Below are 13,565 nucleotides of genomic sequence, written 5' to 3' on the forward strand. Positions count from 1 at the left end.
AGGAGAGGGAGGAAGTCCATTACAAAAGGGAAATATGTGAATCCAAAGACTTGAAGAACCAATGTTACTTCTACTATACTGGGGTATCATCTCATGAAAGGAAATATGAATAGCATATAAAACAGGGTCACCAAAACCGACGCATTTCAATGATCAAATGTCAGCCATTACAGACTCGACAATCTTCCGTTTGTACTGAGAGAGAGCACGGTCTTTTTTCTGCACCTGTGCTCGAAGTTTGATGAACCTTTGTTTCCAGGTAGCCTCGGAGGCTGGGTGTTCAGCATCATCGTCTTCAATATCGAGGTTTGTCATCTCATCATTCTCGTGGGCCTTTCTCTGCGGCTCAAGTGGAGGAGGTCCATGTTGTGGTGGACCAGGAAACGCGACAGGTGGATTGAAGTTTCCGACGGTTATCTGCATTGAGAAGTTCCCAGTTGGATTGTAGTCGAAAGAAATGCTGTAGCGTGGCTCCTTCGGATGTTGCGTGCGGTCAGGGGCATTCGGATTGAAGTGATCAATATGCACAGTCATGGGTACTGGACGGGGAGCTGCGAGACCGAAGTGATGACCAACACCAAGATGGAAGGCCAGCAGATACGGATGCTGCTCCATTGGGAGCTTGGCGTACTGAGATGATAAATTGAACACCATCATAGCTGCCAGCCCATGAGCCTCGTCCGGACTCAATGGATTCGGCCTCATGACACGGGCTCCTAGAAGTTCATTTGTCAAGGCGCGAATAATGTCGTCGAATGATATCTTTGGCGGTCCTGCATCTAAAGGAGGAGCCTGGGGACCAATTATACCATGCTGATGGGTATTTGGGGTGGGATGGCGGAGAGGGTCAGGATTTTGAGGGATATGGCGTTCTGGACCGTGCGGAATGGAGGCTCCATTGACCCCATTGACAAGCAAGGTTGGTGGAGTAGCAAGTCGCACTGGTGCTCCCATATGTTGAGGGACCTGTAACTGAAGCTTCCCAGGTCTCCCTTGGACGATTGGGGTGGGTGTTTGATTATAGGATGACGTAGGCATGATATTTGTATGATTATGATCAACGCCGAGGGGCTGTGGCTGTGGCTGAGGAGTGGACTGGGCCGGAACTTGAGAAGACTCTCTGCTATGTATTTGAAAAGTAGAGAATGACCCAGACGATGGTTTGTTTGGAGGTCTGCCTCGACTCTTTCCGTTGGATGAGTTGTTACTAGTCGGCCAAGCGGATGAAACTGCAGGGCCATGTTTGCGCTTGGCACGAGCCTTGTCCCCAGATGAAGGTGTGACTGCAGACCGGGGTTCGGCAGACATCATAATATCTGTGTGATGTCCCCTTGGAAGAATCGCAGACTGCGGATATCCGGCCGGGGATGTTTCTCGATCTGGAAGCCTCCAACGTAGGTCTTGCCCTTGCTGATCCGACTGACCAGCTGCGGGAAACCCAGAGGCGGTGATCCAAGGATCGTCTTCAGGGAATGCACTGAACGGTATTGCGCTCTGTGGAAAGGTTACCGAATGGCTGTGAAAACCTGCAGGTTGTAAAACCCCCGACTGAAGTGTCCAACGAGGGTCGTTTGGCAGCTCTTTCCTCATCAATTTCTCGTTCATCGGCTCTTTTCCTGCCTCGCTTGGGTTTCCACTGTGGAACTAGTGCTCGAAGAGCGAGGTCTTCTTCCAATGGCACGCCATCTCGTGATTCGCTCACGAATGGCCCAGATGGCGGGAGCTGGGTGTAGTAAGCATGGGGATGTCCCAGGCAATACTCAAAGAATGCGTCAACGTGCATAGCACGCATCCAGCGCTGAGTCGGGTCAGTGCCAAGATTCATACTCAAGGGGCAAGATATCATACCTTGAGGCGAACAGCATATTGCTGGACTTTCTGTGTACTTTGCTTTTTCTCCATAGAAGGTGGTTCAACTCCCAACTCGATCGCCAATTGAATCCAGGTCTTGAGCTCTTTGTTATCAAGCTTCCGTATTAACTCGAATAGAGTAAATACGCTGAAGCTCTTGCCATCACTACGTGGGGGAGAACGAAATGTCTTTCGAAGTTCGGAGGTATCAACAGAAGAGGGAACATTAGGGTTGCAATAGAAAATAAACTGCACATAGGTATCGTCTATATTCTCATCTGAAATCTCACGCGATGGTAGGATCCTCGATTCGGCTTGGTCGGCAGCGTCTTTCATTTGAGGATGACGCAGGACATCAAAAACGGGTGGTGACATGGATGTCCCGGATCGAATAGCTGATGCAGGAATGGCAGACCTTATACCCCGTGGCGATGAATGTAAGCTTCGAGGGGTTTCCTTCCGATGCAATGCAGGAGATTTATTGAGATCTGCCTGACTGCGTGCGCTTCCCAGGGAGGACGCGCTGCGCAGTGAGGACTCCAGCGCTGGCGGGTATCGGGCATATTGTTGAACCACCATGGATGGCGCACCGATTTCGTTACGAGGAACACGATCAGTCGACTCCATCATAACAGGGAATGTGGTTTCCATTGAGTCGGACTGGGAGATTCTCTTAACCCCCAAGCCCCCAAATCGAGTGCGGGCCAAATGAAACCAATAAGTGGAGGCCAGTGATCATGGGGTCTCCGAATGGGTCGCATCGGTCATTTATGTATCATGGCCTAGAGGCAAGAACTGTGATCGTATTGAGGTATCAAAAAATGCACTGCGCATGGAAAACAGAGACAATAACCTCCCACGAGGAAACCCCTCGAGGTGGCTGGAAGCGCTTTCAAGCTCAAGCTGAGTTCTATTTTGGGCTCATCTAGTGTATCCCCATTAGGGATAGTGTTTCTGCCTGAGGGCGGGGGTTTGTATGCCTAGTAAGGTCACGTGTTTCACTAGTGTAGACTAATTGCTGCACTTGCGGGATACATCAACTCCAAGAGAGTGGATACAGGGCACTGAGTGGCTCAATGAATGTAGGTTGATTTATCTGAAACTTGTTGAACCCGATTTAGAGCTGACTTGCAGGATTTGATATGGAGTAGAGTGATAATACTCGATAATTTTATTTTTCTATACAGATTTCCATCCACTCCGAGTCCTAGGAATTGCCTTCATACAGTCGAGCTGGAGCCTACATGGATGTGCATACTAGCTGCAGGTAATATTGATCTAATATCACGCGCATGAAACTGATTCTAGGTATATCCACCAGTTGCCGAACTAGGAGAAGTGTGATCATAGTTTCTTTGATGAAATTGTGAAGAATTTTGATTTTGTCCATAGGAAGTCAATATAGAATAGGGAATATGTGCATGGGTACTCCATATTATGAACACACTGTGATACTCCCCACAAGTGAACTTGAAGCACAGAACATGTGGATCTTGCGATCCATAGTCACATGTAACACTAAGCCAGAATAGGAATAGCGCCTCTTATCGATAACGTCGATCGCTCCTGCCGTCACATCCGCCATAATGAACAGTGAATGGTGGAGTTGCTCCATCACCAATTCACGCCACCACTTTATATCTTCATTCACTATAACTCTCTTTGAACCAAGCTGGGCTTGAAATGACCATGGAATATTTACATTTCTCGAGTTAGCTTTTCTTCTTCTCCCAATGGCGTCTTCAAGATCCTCTGCTCGGTCGCAGCCCTCGCGGCCCATTCGCCAAAGCCGAACTCCAGTCAAGTCATATCATGAAGATACTACATCAGATGAACTCTCCTATCCACAAGAAGAGATGGAGGAATCAAATGGGCGCGGTGGTTCAGTGTCTCTTCGCCCACGCAATACTGCGAAAGGCAGGTCCTATCGCGAACCATCTACCGATGGGAGCTTGGGCGAATGTTCCGATAATTTGGGGCCGAAGGCCGAATCTGTCTCTGGAAGCATGTCAAAGACATCAGAAACCAGGACCTCGGGACGGGAATCTCGAAATGTTCCAGCGGCCACTACAACGAACACTTCTCTGGAGTTAAAGCGACCTCAAAATGAAGCACCTAAACGCCCGACCAAACCTACCAAACGAAAACGTCCGAGACCAAAATCGAAGAAGTTGGGACAGTCTTTGAAAAAGAGGACAAAAGTCACGCCGCAAGAAGATTTCTTCATGCGATCGGGCGTGATACCCCCTTGGCAAACATTGCCATACCATGTCCTTGTCGAGATCTTTCTCCACGCCTTCTATCCCCTTGATGAACCCAAGATTCAGTCAACCAAGACTTCTGGCAAGGCACAGGAAGCAAACTCTGTCAAAAGTCTGCTAGGGATAGCCCTCTTGTGCCGGGGATTCTCTGAGGCTGCACTGGCTGCACTTTACTATTCGCCACCGGTCTTCTCTGCTTACAGTGGTCATCTCCTTTTAAAATTGCTTTCAATGCCTCCCGAATCGTTGTCTATCAATTACTCAGCGAAGATCAAAGAACTCTGTATTGACCCTGAAACCGTCCTGTTGCTCAAAGGTGGCCCCGCACTAGGGTACTTTGACATACATCAATTGCTTCAAAAGACCCCCCGATTGCGTACCCTACGCCTTTACCACCGGGAGGACGTGATCTTTGGACACCCACCGGTTGCGCTCAGTCCAGGCAAGTGGAATTACTCTGCAAAGCTTTTCTCCTGCATCCGCGATAACGGAATTATACTACGGACTTGGGAGTGGAATGGTCGATTCCTGGACCCGACAGCTCTACTAACGCTGATCTGGGAAACACACTCTTCCCCCTCATTCCAAACCATCAAGAACCTCCGGCTCATTCATATATTCAATGATCGGGATGATTCTGGACAAGAAGATGCACTCGCAGTGGCAATAAAATCACTCCCAGAGCTGGAGTCCCTGGAGTTCCACGAGTGCCCTATCATGTCGGGCGGCATTTTAGAGCACTTACCACCCACACTGCGGTCACTGAAGATCTCCAACTGCGATCGACTGCTATCTAGTCATATCACAAAACTTTTCAAATCTCATGGCAACCAGCTACGTGAGCTCACTCTCAATCACAACAGACACATGAGTATGGAGTTCATGCCCGATCTAGGCATCGCTTGTCCTCAACTCGAAGTCTTCAGGGTTGATGTATCGATGTACGATACATCAAGCTACCATGACCTTGAGCCCCATTTTCCTGAGCTTATCTCTCTTAATCAGCGCCCAACCTGGCCAGATGGCATCCGGGAAATTGAGCTGTACCAACTCCGTCACTGGGACACCGAGGTGGGGGAAATGTTTTTCAACTCTCTCATTGAGGCCGCGCCGGATATGAAGAATCTTCGGCGACTCGATATTAGTGCAATCATCTCTGTCGACTGGCGAGATCGTGCCCGATTTCGGGAGCGATGGTTTCACCGCTTCGAAAAGGTCTTCTTGCGCCGCAGCCCTCCACCGGACCCAAATCTTCGTTCTCTTCGCAAAAGGCTTCTGACATCGTCTTTCCCATCGTCTGGCAAAGGAGACGTATCCTGCCCAGGTGCCGTGAAGCAAAGTCCTCCAACCCGTTCCAAGCGGCACAGTAGTCGCATTTCCCAACAGAAAATTCCCGAGAGCATCGTGTCAGAGGGGACGAGCATGTTGGATTCCGACGCAGAGTTTGATATTGCCAACTATCATCAAGGAATGTGCGAACACATATCGATTCGGATTGATAACCAAAGACCCAAAGATCACCAATTCCAGGAGAATGATTTCCTTGATGATGAGCCTAGTGATGATGAGGACTGGAATGGTGAGGACTTCGATCCGGAACATGTCCACGCATATTGATTATCTCCGGACTTGTACCCTTGATATCTTCTACTTGTTTTTGCCTGTTTTCCTTGAGCTGCTATGGCGTATGATAATGGGTGGCTAGCGGGCGGGCTGGTAGAACGGAAACGGTGTCGGATCTTTTTTTATCCTTCTTTATCTTTCATTTTTTCTATTTTTTTTTATTTTTTTTTATTTTTTTTTATTCATTTTATTCATTTTGTCTTTTTTCTTCTTTTACCAGGGGCAATTTGGGACTTTGGATCTGGACGATAATTGTATGTAGTATCCAAAAATGGCAAAATTAACGAGATCTCAAACCCCATCCAACATTATGATGATTGTTCTCCATACAATAATGTGTGAAGCGCCCTAGCCGTGGCTCATGATAACAATTCCCGTGATCGCCAAGCTAAGCCTGGGGCCCCACAGGATCGTCCTAGCGCGCTTGGACCAAGTCACTCATCTCCTCCGCGATGTCTTCCACATCCTTCGTGCCACGTTATCTATCTGTTCAGTGTGCATCATGGCGCAAGATGCCCCTGCAGACACGGCAGGCCCGTCATCACCACCGCCTAAAATGCCAGATGGCTGGTAAGTTCCCAAGGTTGCTTTGACGAGTTGTCCCTAGCCCCACGAATATTAACTGCCCACTCGGCCAGGCTTCCTCAGTGGGAGGGGGTTCAGCGCAAGTGGTATTACGTCCAGCGTGCGACGGGCAAGTCGCAATGGGACATCCCAACTGAACCTGTTGTTCTCACCCCATCGACAACGCCCACATCCATCGGCACCGGCCCTTCCCAAGCACCGCCCTCGCGGCCATCAACAAATAGCCCCCAGACCAGCGGATTGAGGGGTACTTTGGCGGAACGAATTGAAGATGTGGCGGATAGTGCGAGAACCTCCGTAGGGAACCGCGCTCATTATATCTCCACAACCATTACGAGAGTGGCACTGATGGCGGTTAGAGCTCCCTGAACGCTCAGCTCGATGGACAGCCAGGACATATAGGGCCCGGTCCCTCTGGTGCCTCCGATTGGTATCAACATCAAGGCAATCATTACACTGGTCATTCATATGGTCAACCCGTCAATGGAAATCAAAGCGGGTATATAGGATTAGTATGCTCAATCTGGTACCTTCACCGGACTTCTTTTGCTGATCCAGGAACTCTAGGGACAAAATAATCAGGACCCCTCAGGAAACATGGCGATCGCGTCATCGAGCTATTACCCAAACAATCCAACCCCCACTCATATGGGTGGTCAGCAGTCCTTTGTGGGAAATTCTTGGAATCATAACCCAAATGATCTCGGGGCACAAGGAAGTGGATACAATTTTCAACCCCATCAAGGCTCTTACCAGAATATGCCCACAGATCCTCAGATATCCCATCAGGTGCAGGCATACCCCTCTGCAATTATGCATGACAGGCAAGGCCCCGGTCCTAGAGCCGACCTGAATCCCCCCTCAACCCCAATGGCGCACAGATCAACCTCATCAGAGAGCTCCGCAACAGACTTTCTCTGTAAATACAGGAGTCACTAGCTCTCCGCAGTCATTTTACCCTTCCAATCAATCGCCTCAAGTTAACGACTGGCCACGGGGAGAGTTTCCGCCTAGATCCTTGGAGTCCAGTAATCCCTCGCTTCAAGGGAACGAATATAACGTTTTAGGCCAACACTCACAGACAAACAGCGCGCAATCTTCAGAGTATGCAATGTCAAGATCTCATTCTCACCAGGCTACTTATCAGCAGCCAGTGGCACATGCGCATGACAACTCTGCAAGTCTTCCCTCTCATGGATACTCTCAACAGTCACCTCCATACAACCAATACAACAATAAGCATATGGCAGGAACACAATCTGGGACAGGGTTCAATTCCATGGTGTTTCCACCTGTCATCGAATCTCAGAACAGTGCTCAGTACTATCCGAATCCTCTTATACAGGGTGGAATGCATCAATATGTCGCTCAACAACCGACACAACAACCCAGTGGGAGCATGCCAGCCTCAAACTATCCCTTCCAGAATGCCAATACTGGGCCTCAGCAACATCAGTGGTCCACCTCAGATCCTCGGTTACCCCGGACGGCGGCATCAGATCCACAATTCATTAGTGGTCCCTGGGGATCCACGCCGCCATCTTGACTTTGGTGAATCATGCTGAATGAGACTGTGAATTGAGGTGTTACGAATTGTTTTCTTCGATGTAAATGCTATTTGGTTCCCCCTTACCCGGCTCTTCTCGGTATGGTTTCTGTTCTTTTTCTGGATATGCCCAGCGTTTGATATCTGTCCTGTGAAATTTCCTTCAAGTTGTCTATTCAGCGGCTTTTGGCCTTCAATCGAAAAACTTATATTGTCAGCCAATCCACTCCTACTCCCTAGTGCTATAGTGTCATGACCCAGGTTTCGACTGGAGGCTTCAATTTTCTTTTCCCTCGATAAATATTTTCATAATGGTGAGAAACCTTTCAATGTTGGAACCTAAGTTTTTATTACATCGACTATAATAGCAGATGCTAGAGTACACTTTTGGTGAATTTTTGAATAATGCTTTGCGATATTAGGGCTATTTCGGGTAAACCGTTCCACTCGGAAATTTTTGGACAGGGAGAAAGAAAGAAACCTTGAAAGAGAAAAAAGAAAGAGAAAAAAAGCAAGAAAAAAAGAAATCTTGACTGCTCAGAAAAAATAACTGGAATTCGAATTTTTGACCGGAGAAATTTTGGAACATGCAAGTTTGTCGTATGAGAAAGTACCAGTTGATATGCACAGTGACGAAAGCCTTATCCAGATGTCCATGTGCATACTAGATAGATCTCCTGGGCAGGGCTGGCGATAATCCTTAAAAGTTCCAACCTTGGAAGGTGGGAACTGTCTATAGGTAGTTTAGTAATTTCAATTTATATACCAAAAATTTGTAAATAGCCCTGGAGAGTATCTTGGGAATTTTTTGTATTTATGTCCATCATATACTCCGTAGTTCTTCCAAGCTTTTTATAAGAAACAGAATACTACACCAGGACATATCATTATTATCACGACTTAAGATTCTGATCAGAATCTAAACCTGCGGTACTCCAAGGCTTCTATCAGGCCATTCAATGTTACTGATCTGTCTCGTATGCAAAAAATTGGAATATTGTACCTAGAGGGTCATTGTGGATCAAACCGTCTTGTAGCGGGATTGAACGTCTTTTGAGTAGACTTCTATAAGTATTTGAGAATATTCATGCATCGGGCTATTGCTGGTAGTAATTAAAGGTCCAAGTTTCTTATTTAATAACTTTTGTGGGAGAAGAGGAATCAGGAGAAGGGACAGCAGCTCCGCAGTGACCGTAGTGGCTTTAATAAGATATCTAATACTTCGTAATCTACAAATAATCTGAAGAGACATAGGTTTAGTAAATCAGTCAGCTATCCAATTTCTAAACGTATGCTCAGCGACTTTTGATAGATATTCGCCCTGAAAGTGTTTTATCAAGTATGAGTTCCTGCTTAAGAAAGTTTTATAGTGACCAGAGGGACCAATAAGAATTAGCGAGAGTAACAACCAGTAGACAAGAAGAATCACGAAGAAAATCGAAAGTTGTAGAATCTAGTCAAACTTCTGCCTAGGATGTTGGTCCCAAAAAACTCTTATGTGTTGTCAAGCTATTTAAGCAAACCACCGCAGCTCCAACCTTTACTTCTTCCACCCCCGCAACTCCCAGATTTTTCCCAACCGTACCCCAAATCGTTCCCAATTTTTTCCCAACCGTACTCCAAACCAAATCTTTTCAGTCAACCTACCGACCGTAGCCATGCCCATCCACTGGGATAACAAGGCTGACGCGAAGGTAACGACACTCTGTGACACTAAACTGGCGTACACTCATTTGCTGATATATTTTATAGTTGATCGCGGCGTTCAGTCAAACTGGAATCCCTGACTACGAGGCAATTGCCAAGTACATGGGCGAGGGTAAGTCACTTGAATTCACGTCACTTGCTTGAAAGCATTCTGACCAAAAAAATAGGCGTCACCGTCTCCGCGGTCAAGCACCGCCTCGCACGAATCCGGGAGAAGGCCGGTCTTCCAAGTGCCCGTGAGGCTCGCAAGGCTGGTTCCAGCGCTGCCTCCACCCGTCCCAACAGCCCTGTCCTGACTTCGAAGAGTCCTGCTGCTGGTCGCGGTCGTAAGCGTGATCGAAGCGACCCTGGCCGCGCTAAGCGCAATGCCTCTGGTGGAAAGGCTGGCAAGGCCAGTCACAAGCGGAGTGGTTCTGATGGCCCCATCCATGCCAAGCGTGGCATGAAGACTGACTCTGCCGCTAATCGTAGCGACTCTCGCTTCGACGACGCTGAGGAGGATGACGAAGACATGAAGGAGGCGGAGGAAGATGAGGAAGATGCCTTCGAAGGCTAAGCGTCCTACGCAAGCCCACATAGCCACCACCCCACCCCATTGTTTTTCCCGTGGCGTTCTCTGAAGCCATCATGACCTTGACCCTTTGTGGTCCTTTCGCATTTTCGATACCCCCTTTTGCAATATTTGCAACTTCTTTCTGATCTTTCGAACTTTTTTCAATAACCAAAAAACGAAAAAAAAAATACGCCGACTGCAGGGTGGTGTAGCTTTTCTCGGCGTTGAGCAATTCGCTCTCAATTTAACTTATTATTTTAGAAAAACCTTTCTCTTGATAAGTGTAGATTCAGTCAGACATATATAGCTTCCATAACCAGTATCTGCTTTCAGAATAAGCTCAGTATACCCCCCTCTTTCGGGATTTTGATTTACTACCTCTGTATGATTATGGGCAGCAATGTATCCCAAATCTTTGAATTTGACTCCTTGTGATGTGTTACTAAAAATTGAAATCTCAAAATCTCAAGTCGCACGATCAGAATAATATGCCATATTCTTGAAGTTTTAAATAGCCTCTGAAACAGCTGCGAGATACAGCCTCATAATCATTAATATCTATCATTCAATACATAAGGCGATAGCAGTAGATCAACCAGTCGTCGGAAAAGCCAGTATGCTGAAACAAGAAATTGGGGGTGTCCCAAGCAATGAAGAAAACAAATTGTGGAATACGACTCTGCTTTTATCAAATCATCAGTGCGGATGAGTAAAAGAAATTGGAATAAACCTCTGCCTCATTCCTGAAACAAGATGGAGCAGCACTAGCAAAGCGGCGTTCAGCTGTAGCAAGCTTTAACAAAAGCTGCTTGTGACAAGGAAGGTCCTCAAGCAAGATCATCTTCTTTGGAGTCCTCTTCCTCTTCTACCTTCAGCTTCTCACTCATCTCCTCTTCCAAATCTCCCCCGCGAATCATCATTTTTCCCCCCCGCTCTCAGACTTCAAGGGCTCCGGAGTTTTTTCCACAACGGGCTCCTCCTCCTTCTTCTTGATAGTACGATTGCGCTTGCGTTTCTTGGAGGGGGTCGGTCCAGGGGAACCAGGAGCTGAGTCTGTGACAACGGAGTCTGCGGCAGGGTCAGACTTAGGAGCTGGAGGCACTACCTTTGCCTTGGATTTTCTTCCACGTTTGGCCTTTGGGGCTGAGGGACCGGCTTCTCCAGGTGTTTGGGCTTGCTCTTCCAAAACGGCAGTACTTGCCGTTGCCTTGATTTTGACGATTCGCTCTCTGATCGCACGAGGGGTCGGCATCTCATCACAGGGAGCTGCAAAGAGTTCAGCAGTTAGATATATTGTAAGCACCATGGAAAGAATAAAAGAGACTGGTATTGGGTACTCACGCCATGCTTCAACGATTTTGTTGAAGTCCAGAGTTAAGTCGTGGGTCTCGAGGATCTTGCATAGAAGCTAAGGAAGTTATACAGTGGTCAGCTTGCTTCGATTCGAACTTGAAGATATGTAGCACTTGGAATTCCTTTTTGGAGCTGCACTGAAATGGGCAACCCATCACTCAAGATGCCAGCTGGCGTTGAACTGTAGGGAGAGGGAGGTGAGTAGATGAGTGTCGGCTTACCAGTTTATCCGCATTCTGAGTCCAGCGCACCATGGTGAGATTCCTTTGCGATGTTGGAAGAAATGATGTTAGTTGATGAAGAGTTCCAGATGTGGAGGTAACAAGGAAGCTCTATTGAGTTTCGGCCTTGAGTATTAGTTGAACCCCGGGCTCTAAGGCCGGTTGCATGATATAGATTGAGCACTCGGCAGCTTACCAGCGATGCGTTTCTGTGATGGGAGGATGGCAAGAGTTGTATGATGTATCAACTGCAAAGAATGAATATCCTTGTTGACTGTTAGTTAAAGTTTTATGCGCATGAGAAACATCACTAAGTCAGTGAAGACAGCAACTTGGAACACACGGTATACTCGCTTCCAATAGTGAGAGCTAGACACGTGTTACAACTGGCAGAATAGTCAATAGTTCAAGCAAGAAAGCGGTGATGAGGATGACAGGAGGTAAATGAAGATACCTAGGATGTGATGACTTGAATTTCAAGTTGAACACCAGGATGAAGAAAAGGAAAAGTTTATTAATTTATATGTCTTCTCTGTCAGATGACCGAGCTCTCTGGCCTCCACCCACTCTTGGCCTAGTGAGCTCTAATTTTAGCAAAGCTTGAAGTCCCTCAACTTTGGGTTTCAATTCAAAATGTTCTTGATGCTACCTAATGAGAGCTTGAGTTGAAGCTTGAGTACATTGTTTGCGTTACATGTAGTAGTGGGCCCTAAATGCATTGTAACTTAGAAAATACTCGAGACCCCTTTAGTACCCGAGTACATAGCAAAGAGAATAAGAGCTAGGCAGGCTACAGACTTGAAGATGCTCGTACCAGCCATATGATATTGACTATGGAGAGGTGGAAAAAATTGGTTTCAGTGTAAGAGCAAGGTAACCCGTGTATTTGGAGAGATAGACCGATTCATTTTGATGGTAAAAATATCCGCAAATATCAAGGAAATATCAATGCAGTGTGAATTTCAGGTCCAGGCTGTAGAGAATTCCAAAAATTGGCGAGAACGCGGCTCAAAAGAACTGGGTAGGGAAATTCGCCAAATCATTGCTGGAAATTATTGCTGGCTTTGCTGCTCGGATCCAGCCCCTGGATTGGAGCTTCCAGCCATTTCACGTCGCTTCCCAGCTACTAGGGGGAACACATGTCGGAATGCGGCCTCGACCTGTTCGACAGTCATTTCTTCGCTGCGGTAAGCCGCATAAAAACTGTAATCGGCCTAAATACCACTATCTATTAGCAATTTAATCTGCGCATAATATAAGAAGCAATATGAGGGGCCGGAGAGAGACATCACTATTCTCATCTCAACATCAGTGAAGCATTCAGCCAAGGCGATAGCGAGAAGACGCTCATCTTCCGAATACTCGATACTGGTACTGGCGTCAGGCATCTTTTCAAGATATTTTCTCGGTCGATAAGGTGCAGAGAAAAAGGATTAATGATTTTAAGTTAGAATAACCCAGAAAGAAGGAAGTGCTGAATGAGAATGTGAAATAGTAAAAGGAGGAGTGGAAAATGAAGAGCTTCCATAAGGCTGGAAAGATCAAGTGAACGACCAAACAACGACGCTGCAGATAGTACTGGTGGTGGCCTCTTTGTATTTTATCTCAAAGGGCTGCCAGTGGCATGCCACCTGCTAACTCGAACTTTAGACTTGTTGGTAGTCGGAATTTTGACCCTCCAGCTTCTAAAAGTAATAGCCTGCCGTTCTGGTAAGCCACATATGTATACAAATTCCTACTATTTCTCTTCTCTATTCAACTACACAGCAGCTAGATCACCCTTTCAAATTTGAAATACAAATAAGAGAATATGACCTTGAAATTGGTCACCTGGAGATACTAACTATCAATCATGATCTATTCTG

General features: G+C 46.8%; 7 protein-coding genes across 7 annotated transcripts; 4 read left to right on the forward strand and 3 right to left on the reverse strand.

Moving 5' to 3' along the window:
• Positions 1-153: 153 nt before the first annotated feature.
• Positions 154-2,502, reverse strand: abp2 (putative ARS binding protein Abp2; the record flags this gene model as incomplete). The annotated part of the gene is made up of 3 exons (XM_057093195.1): positions 154-1,494; positions 1,550-1,798; positions 1,849-2,502. 3 exons carry the CDS (start codon positions 2,500-2,502, stop codon positions 154-156), a joined length of 2,244 nt encoding a protein of 747 aa, XP_056944369.1.
• A 1,082-nt stretch (positions 2,503-3,584) lies between these two features.
• On the forward strand, positions 3,585-5,729 carry N7483_009769 (uncharacterized protein; the record flags this gene model as incomplete). The annotated part of the gene is made up of 1 exon (XM_057093196.1): positions 3,585-5,729. The coding sequence occupies one exon, from the start codon at positions 3,585-3,587 to the stop codon at positions 5,727-5,729; it is 2,145 nt and encodes a 714-aa protein (XP_056944370.1).
• A 508-nt stretch (positions 5,730-6,237) lies between these two features.
• N7483_009770 (WW domain-containing protein) lies at positions 6,238-6,827 on the forward strand (the record flags this gene model as incomplete). The annotated part of the gene is made up of 3 exons (XM_057093197.1): positions 6,238-6,305; positions 6,374-6,674; positions 6,723-6,827. 3 exons carry the CDS (start codon positions 6,238-6,240, stop codon positions 6,825-6,827), a joined length of 474 nt encoding a protein of 157 aa, XP_056944371.1.
• A 90-nt stretch (positions 6,828-6,917) lies between these two features.
• On the forward strand, positions 6,918-7,866 carry N7483_009771 (uncharacterized protein; the record flags this gene model as incomplete). The annotated part of the gene is made up of 2 exons (XM_057093198.1): positions 6,918-7,239; positions 7,301-7,866. 2 exons carry the CDS (start codon positions 6,918-6,920, stop codon positions 7,864-7,866), a joined length of 888 nt encoding a protein of 295 aa, XP_056944372.1.
• Positions 7,867-9,524: 1,658 nt separating this feature from the next.
• Positions 9,525-10,129, forward strand: N7483_009772 (uncharacterized protein; the record flags this gene model as incomplete). The annotated part of the gene is made up of 3 exons (XM_057093199.1): positions 9,525-9,560; positions 9,619-9,685; positions 9,741-10,129. 3 exons carry the CDS (start codon positions 9,525-9,527, stop codon positions 10,127-10,129), a joined length of 492 nt encoding a protein of 163 aa, XP_056944373.1.
• A 913-nt stretch (positions 10,130-11,042) lies between these two features.
• Positions 11,043-11,733, reverse strand: N7483_009773 (uncharacterized protein; the record flags this gene model as incomplete). Its single annotated transcript, XM_057093200.1, has 2 exons — positions 11,043-11,534; positions 11,701-11,733. The coding sequence occupies 2 exons, from the start codon at positions 11,731-11,733 to the stop codon at positions 11,043-11,045; spliced, it is 525 nt and encodes a 174-aa protein (XP_056944374.1).
• Positions 11,734-12,752: 1,019 nt separating this feature from the next.
• On the reverse strand, positions 12,753-13,088 carry N7483_009774 (uncharacterized protein; the record flags this gene model as incomplete). The annotated part of the gene is made up of 2 exons (XM_057093201.1): positions 12,753-12,914; positions 12,993-13,088. 2 exons carry the CDS (start codon positions 13,086-13,088, stop codon positions 12,753-12,755), a joined length of 258 nt encoding a protein of 85 aa, XP_056944375.1.
• Between the last annotated feature and the right edge of the window lie 477 nt (positions 13,089-13,565).

The sequence above is a fragment of the Penicillium malachiteum genome, assembly GCF_028827825.1.
Source record: "Penicillium malachiteum strain IBT 17515 chromosome Unknown utg000004l:1.0-4883003.0:1.0-4884900.0, whole genome shotgun sequence".
Taxonomy (NCBI): domain Eukaryota; kingdom Fungi; phylum Ascomycota; class Eurotiomycetes; order Eurotiales; family Aspergillaceae; genus Penicillium; species Penicillium malachiteum.